The 9,294-nt window shown below is 51.9% G+C and overlaps 1 protein-coding gene across 1 annotated transcript; it reads right to left on the bottom strand.

Moving 5' to 3' along the window:
- Window positions 1-1,688: 1,688 nt before the first annotated feature.
- LOC141728116 (uncharacterized) lies at window positions 1,689-8,844 on the bottom strand. The gene is made up of 5 exons (XM_074534474.1): window positions 8,733-8,844; window positions 6,762-7,008; window positions 4,510-4,687; window positions 2,038-2,196; window positions 1,689-1,769 (listed from the first exon to the last, which is right to left on the bottom strand). Exons 1-5 carry the CDS (start codon window positions 8,785-8,787, stop codon window positions 1,689-1,691), a joined length of 720 nt encoding a protein of 239 aa, XP_074390575.1. The 5' UTR covers window positions 8,788-8,844.
- Window positions 8,845-9,294: the final 450 nt, after the last annotated feature.

Consider the following 9,294-nt stretch of genomic DNA (forward strand, 5'->3'; position numbering starts at 1 on the left):
ATTTGGGAACACTCAGAGGGATTTGGGAACGCTCAGGGAATTTGGGATTTTTTGTTGTATTTGGAATGCTCAGGGGAATTTGGAATGGATCTCCCTGAAGATCCTGCTGGGAGGCTCCGGGTGGGATTTGGGTTGGGTTTGGATGGGAATGGAGACAGATTCGGGTGGAATTTTGGGGATTTTGGGATCCAGGTGGGATTTTGGGGTTTTTGGCTCCAAATGCAGATTTTTTGGGATTTTTTGGGATTTTTGGGGATTTTTGGGATGCTCCCACCTGCACGAGGAGCTGGATCTCTCTGAAGATCTCTGGGTGGGATTTGGGGCTGGGATTTGGGTGGAATTTTGGGATATTTTGGGATTTTTGGGGCACCCACCTGGATAAGGAGCTGGATCTCCCTGAGGATCTCTGGGTGGGATTTGGGGCTAGATTTGGGGAAAATGGAGCCGGATTTGGGTGGAATTTTGGGAATTTCAGGATCCAGGTGGGATTTTGGGGTTTTTTGGATTTTTTGGGATTTTTGGGCCATTCACCTGCACAAGCAGCTGGATCTTCTCAAAGATCTCTGGGTTGGATTTGGGTGGAATTTTGGGGTTGGATTTGTGGGAAATGGAGCCGGATTTGGGCAGGATTTTGGGGATTTTGAGATCCAGGTGGGATTTTGGGGTTTTTTGGGATATTTTGGGATATTTTGGGATTTTTTGGATGCTCCCACCTGCACGAGCAGCTGGATCTCCCCGAAGATCTCTGGGTGGGATTTGGGGCTGGATTTGTGGGAAATGGAGCCGGATTTGGGTGGAATTTTGGGGATTTCGGGATCCAGGTGGGATTTTGAGGTTTTTTGGGGTTTTTTGGGATATTTTGGCATTTTTGGGATGCTCCCACCTGGACCAGGAGCTGGATCTCCTGGATGATCTCTGGATGGGATTTGTGGGAAATGGAGCTGGATTTGGGCGGAATTTTGGGGATTTTGGGATCCAGGTGGGATTTTGGGTTTTTTGTGCTCCACATGCAGATTTTTTGGGATATTTTGGGGGTTTTTGGGCCATTCACCTGCACGAGCAGCTGGATCTCCCTGAAGATCTCTGGGAGGGATTTGGGGCTGGATTTGGGTGGAATTTTGGGGTTTTTGGGAGTTTTTGGGGCACCCACCTGCACGAGTGGGATTTCCTAGAAGATTTCTGGGTTGGATTTGGGGTTGGATTTGTGGGAAATGGAGCACGATTTGGGTGGGATTTTGGGATCCGGGTGGGATTTTGGGGTTTTTGGGATCCAGGTGTGATTTTGGGGTTTTTGGGATCCACGTGCAGATTTTTGGGGATTTTTTGGGAATTTTTGGGATGCCCCCACCTGCACCAGGACCTGGATCTCCTTGAGGATCTCTGGGTGGGATTTGGGGTTGGATTTAGGTGGAATTTTGGGATTTTTGGGGATTTTTGGGATGCTCCCACCTGCACCAGGAGCTGGATCTCCTTGAACACCTCCGGGTGGGATTTGGGGTTGGATTTAGGGCTGGGATTTGGGGGAAATGGAGCCGGATTTGGGTGAAATTTTGGGGATTTCGGGATCCAGGTGGGATTTTGGGATATTTTTGGGATATTTTTGGGATAAATGTGATTTAGTCATTGGGCCTGGTCCCCTCAAACAAAACACACAGATATTCCCCTGGAAAAACCCTAAAAATCATGATTTAGTCATTGGGTCTGGTTCTGTGGCTCTCTCCCCTCAGCACCCAGGGGTCTCCCCTCACACAGAACACACAGACATTTCCCTGACAAAACCCCACAAAATCAGGATTCAGCCCTTGGGAGCAGTCCCATCATCTCCCCTCACACAGAACACACAGGAAAACCCCCCCAAAAAAGTGATTTATTCATTGGGCCTGGTCCAGGGCGCCTCCCCCCTCAGCACCTGGGTGTCTCCCCTCACACAGCCCACAGATATTTCCCTGCTCGAACCCTGCCAGCCCCCGGTTCCCCCCTCAGTACCTCCCCCACAGAACACGCAGCCGTTCCCCTGAGCCACCCCCGGCGCCGTACCCGGAGCTCCTGGATGTCGGTGTGCATCTCCATCTCCAGCAGGTGGATGCGCTCCTCGTACTCCACCAGCGTGGCCCGCTGCGAGGCCTCGAGCTCGCGCAGCGCCGTCATCGCCTCCAGCTGCTCCTGCAGCTGCTGCTGCGTCTGCTGCAGCTGCGCCTGGGGAGGGAAACCTGAACATTCACTGAGGGGCACGCACTGCTGGGCCTTCTGCAAAAATCTGAAAATTCACTGATGGACACAGGATGCTGGGCCTTTGGCAAAAACACCTGAAAATTCACTAATGGCAGGGCGATGCTGGGCCTTCTGCAAAATACCTGAAAATTCACTAATGGACACGCACTGATGGGCCTTCTGCAAAAAAACCCTGAAAATTCCCTTATGGCTGCTCGCTGCTGGGCCTTCTGCAAAAAAACTTGAAAATTCCCAATTCACCCATCACTTCTGAGCCTTTGGCAAAAAACCTGAAAACTCCCTTATTCCCACTCGCTGCTGGGCCTTCTGCAAAAAAACCTGAAAATTCCCTTATTGCCACTCACTTCTGAGCCTTCTGCAAAAAAACCCTCAAAATCCCCAATTCCCCACTCACTTTTGAGCATTCTCAGCTGCTCACTAGAGAAACGTGCAAAAAATCCCGGTTTTCCTCATATTTTACAGGTTTTCTGACATTCTCCAAGGAATTTGGGGTTAAAATTTCCACGTTTTGAGGCGTTTTCTGAGGGGTTTCGCCACAACCCCTCATTTTCCCGCCTTTTTTCCTGGCGCCCCCTAGCGGATTCCGAGTTGAAACGCAGCAAAAATGATTCAAATTCCCTTTTTTTTCCCCCCAACATTTTGCACCCACATTGCCCCCTCACTTCTGAGCCTTTTCAGCTGCTCAGGAGAGAGAAACTTGCAATAAAACCCTAATTTCCCTCATGTTTTGCAGATTTTCTGGCATTCTCCAAGGAATTTGAGGTTAAAATTCCCATATTTTGAGGTAATTTCTGAGGGGTTTCACCACAATCCACGCAAAGCCCTCATTTTCCAGCCTTTTTTTGTCGCAGATTTCAAGTTGAAACTCAGCAAAAATGATTCAAATTCCCATTTTTTTTCCTCCCACATTTTGAACACCCTGAGGGATTTTGGGTGCAAAATCAGTTGAGTTGTCGAAAATTCCCATTTTTCACAATTTCCCCATATTTTTAGGCACTTTCTGAGAAATTTTGACTCCAAATAATCCAGAATTGCCACAAACCCCTCATTTTTCCAACTTTTTCAGGCACTTCAGGTGGCCTTCAGCCTGGACAGTGACTGTACAGCTCGAAAATCCCAGTTTTTCAATAACTTTGAAGCACCCTGAAGGATTTTCGTAGCAAAAGCAGCTGAATTGGTGAAAATTCACATTTTTACCACATTGTGAGGAGTCTTCTGAAGAATTTTTGACACGAAAAAGCCGGAATTGCCACAAACCCTCATTTTCCTGCTGTTTTCTGGGGCCTCTAGAGCAACAAAATGGCTCCAAATTCCTGGGTTTTTGTGCATTTTGAAGCATCCCCTGAGGGATTCTGAGTGCAAAAGCAGCTGAATTGGTGAAAATTCTGATTTTTCTCAAATTTTGAGGCACTCCCTGGGGGACTCCCACACCAAGAAAGCCAAAATTGGCGTAAATCCCACATTTTCCTGCATTTTTCTGGCCCCTCAGAGCAACAAAACATCTCCAAATTCCTGAGTTTTTGTGGATTCTGAAGCACTCCCTGAGGGATTTTGGGTGCAAAAGCAGCTGAAATGGTGAAAATTTCCATTTTTAACAAGTTTTGAGGTTCCCCTGAAGGATTTTGACGCCAAGAAAGCCGGAACTGGCACAAACCCCTCATTTCCCCGCCTTTTTTTAGTGCCCCTGGCAGATTTCAGGCCAGAGAGCAACAAAACAGCTCCAAAATCCCAAGTTTTTGCACATTTTCAAGAACCTTTGAGGGATTTTGGAGACAGAAGTAGCCGGATTGGTAAAAAAAATCCCATTTTCCCACATTTCAAGGCATTTTCAGAGCGATTTTGGTGCCAAAAAATCGCAAATTGTTGCCAACCCCTCATTTTCCCGCCCTTTTTGGCATCCCTGGCGGATTTTCCCCTCACAGCTCCCCGCCATTTTTCTGCCCAGAGGATCTCAGACCAGAGAGCAACAAAACAGCTCCAAAATCCCAGGTTTTTGCACATTTTCAGGAAACCTTGAGGGATTTTGGGGACACAAGGAGCTGGATTGGTGAAAATTCCCATTTTACAAGGCACTTTCAGAGTGATTTTGGTGTAAAAAAGCCCAAATTGGTGCCAACCCCTCATTTTCCCGCCCTTTTTGGCGCCCCCTGGTGGATTTTCCCCTCACAGCTCCCCGCCATTTTTTACCACCCCCCACAATGGATCCCCGATCAGAGAGCACCAAAACAGCTCCAAATTCCCATTTTTCAGGGATTTCTCAGGAATTCCAGGCCCTACCATGGCGTTCTCCAGCTGCTCCGCCAGCTCCTGTGCCCGGCCCAGGGCCTTGTCCCTCTCCTGCCGCCACTGCTGCTCCTGCGCCTGCAGCTGCTGCTCCTCGGCCTCCAGGGCCTCCACCCGGCCCCGGATCTGCTGCAGCTCCTTACGGCACTGAGACACCTCCAGCTCCAGGGAGCTGCTCCAAAGAAATGATAATCCCAGAAAATCAAGGAATCCCAGATTTCAGGGAATTTGGGAGTGTTTTGGGTGAGTTTCTTGAGGGGATTTGGGGAATTTTCCAAAGGGTTCTGAGGGAATTTTGGGGATCTTGAGGGAGTTTGAGCCCCGGCTCTGCTGCAGCTCCTCAGGGCACTGAGACACCTCCAGCTCCACGGAAACAATAATCCCATAAAACTGGAGAATCCCGGATTTTAGAGGAGTTTGAGGTGTTTTGGGTGAGTTTCTTGAGGAGTTTTGGGGTAATTCGGGGATTTTGAGCAATGTCCAGGAGGGTTCTGAGGGAGTTTTACAGATCGTGAGGGGATCTGAGGGATTTTCAGGGATTTCCTGAAGGGTTCTGAGGGAATTTTGGGGATCTTGAGGCGTTTTGGAGCAATTCAGGCAAATTTCATGGATTTACAGAAGGGTTCTGAGGGAATTTTGGGGGTTGTGAACGGTAATGAGGGGATTCAGGCAAATATCAGGGATTTTTGGAAGGGTCTGAAGGAATTTTGAGGATCTTCAGGGGTTTTGAGGGGATTCATGATAATATCAAGGATTTTCAGAAGGGTTCTGAGGGAATTTTGGGGATTGTGAGGGGTTTTGAGGGGTTTTGAGGGATTTTCAGGAGGATTCTGAGAGAATTATGGGAAACTTCAGGGGTTTAGGAGGAATTTATGGAATTTTAACTCCCTCAAGATCCCCAAAATTCCCTCAGAACCCTTTCGGGCAGCTTTTGGTGGATTTTGGGGTAAGTTTTTGATGGATTTGGGGCAGTTTTTGATGGATTTGGGGCAGTTTTTGTGGATTTAGGTGCAGTTTTTGGTGGCTTTTGGGGCAATTTGGATGGATTTTTCCCAGGTTTTGGTGGATTTTGGGGCCATTTGGATGGATTTTTGAGAAGTTTTGATGGATCTTGGTCGGGTTTGAATGGATTTTGGTCAGGTTTTGATGGATTTGGGGCAGTTTCGATGGGTTTGGGGCAGGTTTCAGTGGATTTTAAGAGGATTTAGGTACATTTTCCCCGTTTCTCACCCAACCCGGGTGCACAGGCTGCTCTGCTCTCTCCCAGCTCCCTCAGCAGGGGGATGTGGGTGGGTTTGGGGCAGTTTGATGGATTTTGGTCAGGTTTTTCAGGATTTTGGGGCAGTTTGGATGGACTTAAAGTAGTTTTAAGTGGATTTTAAGCAGATTTGGGTACATTTTTCCCCGTTTCTCACCCGACCCGGGTGCACAGGCTGCTCTCCCTCTCGCCCAGCTCCCTCAGCAGGGGATGTGGATGGATTTGGGGCAGGTTTTGATGGATTTGGGGCAGGTTTAAGCAGATTTAGGTGCAGTTTTTGATGGATTTGGTGCAGGTTTAAGCAGATTTAGGGGCAGTTTTTGGTGCATTTTTCCCCGTTTCTCACCCGACGCGGGTGCACAGACTGCTCTCTCTGCTCTCCCTCTCACCCAGCTCCCTCAGCAGGGGATGGGGATGGATTAGGTGCAGTTTTTGATGGATTTAGGTGCAGTTTTTGGTGCATTTTTCCCCGTTTCTCACCCGACCCAGGTGCACAGGCTGCTCTCTCTGCTCTCCCTCTCGCCCAGCTCCCTCAGCAGGGGATGTGGATGGATTTGGGGCAGGTTTTGATGGATTTGGGGCAGTTTAGATGGATTTGGGGCAGGTTTAAGCAGATTTGGGGCAGGTTTAAGCAGATTTAGGTGCAGTTTTTGATGGATTTGGTGCAGGTTTAAGCAGATTTAGGGGCAGTTTTTGGTGCATTTTTCCCCGTTTCTCACCCGACGCGGGTGCACAGACTGCTCTCTCTGCTCTCCCTCTCACCCAGCTCCCTCAGCAGGGGATGGGGATGGATTAGGTGCAGTTTTTGATGGATTTAGGTGCAGTTTTTGGTGCATTTTTCCCCGTTTCTCACCCGACCCAGGTGCACAGGCTGCTCTCTCTGCTCTCCCTCTCGCCCAGCTCCCTCTGCAGGGGGATGTGGGTGGGTTTGGGGCAGGTTTTGATGGATTTAGGGGCGGTTTTTGGTGGATTTTTCCCCATTTCTCACCTGATCTGGGTGCACAGGCTGCTCTCTCTGCTCTCCCTCTCGCCCAGCTCCCTCTGCAGCCGCTCCAGCCGCTCCAGCCGCTCCCTCAGCTGCCGGTTGCCGCTCTCCAGCTCCCGTTTCTCGCTGTCCAGCCCCTGCAGCTGCTCCTCGGCCTGGCCCAGCGCCTCCCGCAGGTCCCCGAGCTGCCCCCGCAGGTCCCACGGCGGCCGCTTGGAGGCGCCCTTGGAGCTCGTGCTAGGGACCGAGCCTGGGGACATTGACAGGGGTTGGGGACATTGGGGACATTGGGGACAGGCACCCTTGGAGCTCGTGCTCATGACAGAGCCTGGGAGGGACAAAGGGACACAGGGGGAGTGGGGACACCCAGAGGGGCTTGGGGACATTGGGGACATCAGGGACAGGCACCCTTGGAGCTCATGCTGGTGACAGAGCCTGGGAGGGGACAAAGGGGAATTGGGGACATCCCGAGGGGACATCGGGGACATTGGGGACAGGTGCCCTTGGAGCTTGCCATGCTCATGGCCGAGCCTGGGGACATTTGAGAGAGGGCTGGGGACACCCCGAGGGGTTGGGGACATTGGGGACATCGGGCACAGGCACCCTTGGAGCTCGCCGTGCTCGAGGCTGGGCCTGGGGGGGACACAGGGGGGCTGGGGACATCGGGGCAGTGGGGACATTGGGAGGGGCTTGGGGACACCCGGAGGGGATTGCGGGGACACCCGGAGGGGCTTGGGGACATTGGGAGGGGGGGTGGGGACAAAGGGAAGGGGAGAGGGGACATCTGGAGGGGAGGGGGACACCCAGAGGAACTTGGGGCTATGGGGTCCGGGGGACATCAGAAGGGGGGTGGGGACATCAAAGGGGAGCTTTGGGGACATCAGGAAAGGGCCTGGGGACATTGGAGGGGACATTGGAGCCGTGAGGTGCTGGGGACACTGGGAAAGGGACTGGAGACATCAGGAGGGGCTTGGGGACACTGGGGAGAGGTGGCCCTGGGGACATTGAGGGGGTGCCAAAGGGGACACCAGGAGGGGATCCTGGGGCATGGGAGAGGGACCTGGGGACACTGGGGACAGGAGAGAGGTGGCCCTGGGGACACTGAGGAGGGGCTGGGGACACTGAGGACATTGGGGGGTGTCCTGGGTTGACTATATGATGCTTTTATCCCCAATCCTCTCATTCTGTTTATGTTGAATAATAATAAGTTTTGTACCTTTAAGAGTGTTCCAGAGAGTGAAGGGGGAGAGAGAAGAAGCGCGCAGTTTGTTTTCAGACACTGCACTCACTCCTCCACATTCCTGCTCCTGACTGTGTTGTCTGCGGACAGACAGCGGGACAGAGAGCTCTTCCTTTTCTTTTTAGTTAGTGTTAGCTAGCTGAGGCAGAGAAGTTCCCTGGACTGTTTTTTTTTTTCCCTTTTCTTTGGACCTCTTGGAACTGCTCTGGACTGAACACCCAGGAGAGCACCGGCAGCTGCAGCTGTGGCCCAGTGGGCCAGGCCTGGCCTGCGACAATTCCAGCACTGAGAGACTGATCAGAGACTGAGTGAGCTGAGCTTCAACCCACAGTTTTCTCAGTTTGTCATCTCTTTTAGAGTGGCAAGGTGTCTCATTGTTTTGATATTGTTTTGGTTTTATTGTTTAATAAACAGGTTTTTTCCACCTTTCTCCAAGGAGGTATTTTTTCCTCCCGGACCTGTTGGGGGGAGGGGCCGATTGGATCTGCTTTTCCCACCGGAGCTCCTTTGGGGGGATTCCTCCCCAAACTTGCTCTAAACCTGGACGGGGGGGGGGGGTTGGGGACACTGGGGAGGGGTTGGGGACATTGGGGGGGTTGGGGACATTGAGGAGGGGTCCTGGGGGCATTGGGGGGAGGGATTGGGGACATTGGGGGGGTTGGGGACACTGGGGAGGGGTCCTGGGGACACTGGGCGGGGTCCTGGGGACACTGGGGAGGGGTCTCAGGTCTCACCAGCCCGAGGAGCAGCCGCCACCGACGCCGCCTCGCGAGGGCCATCTGGGGACATTGGGGGGACATTGGGGGGGTTTGATCCCCTTGACACCCCCAGGTCACACTGACCCTCCCCAAATCCCCATTAACTGCCCCAAATCCCCATTAAATCCCCCCAAATCCCCTTAAATTACCCCAGAACGCCTCTAAATCCCCCCAAATCCCCTCTAAACCCCCCAAAGTCCCATTAACTCCCCCAGACCCCCATTAAATCCCCCCAAGTCCCCTTGAACTGCCCCAAACCCCCGTTAAATCCCCCCAAATCCCCTTGAACTGCCCCCAAATCCCCTCCAGTTGCCCCAAATCCCACCAGGCCCCCTCTAAAGCCCCAAAATCCGCTTTAACTGCCCCAAATCCACACTAAATCTCTTAAATTCCCCTTTACCTGCCCCAAAGCCCCCTGTAACCCCCCCAAACCCCCTTCAATTGCCCCAAATGCCCCCAGACTCCCATTAAATACCCCCAAGCCCCCTTTACCTGCCCTGAGCCCCCAATAAATGCCCCCAGACCCCCATTAAATCCC

Source organism: Zonotrichia albicollis, unplaced genomic scaffold (genome assembly GCF_047830755.1).
Source record: "Zonotrichia albicollis isolate bZonAlb1 unplaced genomic scaffold, bZonAlb1.hap1 Scaffold_95, whole genome shotgun sequence".
NCBI lineage: Eukaryota > Metazoa > Chordata > Aves > Passeriformes > Passerellidae > Zonotrichia > Zonotrichia albicollis.

Bases quoted from the DNA above. Each gene is read 5' to 3' on its own strand.
- LOC141728116 (XM_074534474.1), bottom strand. From the start codon at position 8,787: ATGTCCCCAGATGGCCCTCGCGAGGCGGCGTCGGTGGCGGCTGCTCCT. The intron at 7,009-8,732 runs GTGAGACCTGAG...CAATGTCCCCAG, and splicing joins GGCGGCTGCTCCTCGGGCTG to GCTCGGTCCCTAGCACGAGC. The intron at 1,770-2,037 runs GTACGGCGCCGG...GGGTTTTGTCAG, and splicing joins CCGACATCCAGGAGCTCCGG to GGAAATGTCTGTGTGTTCTG.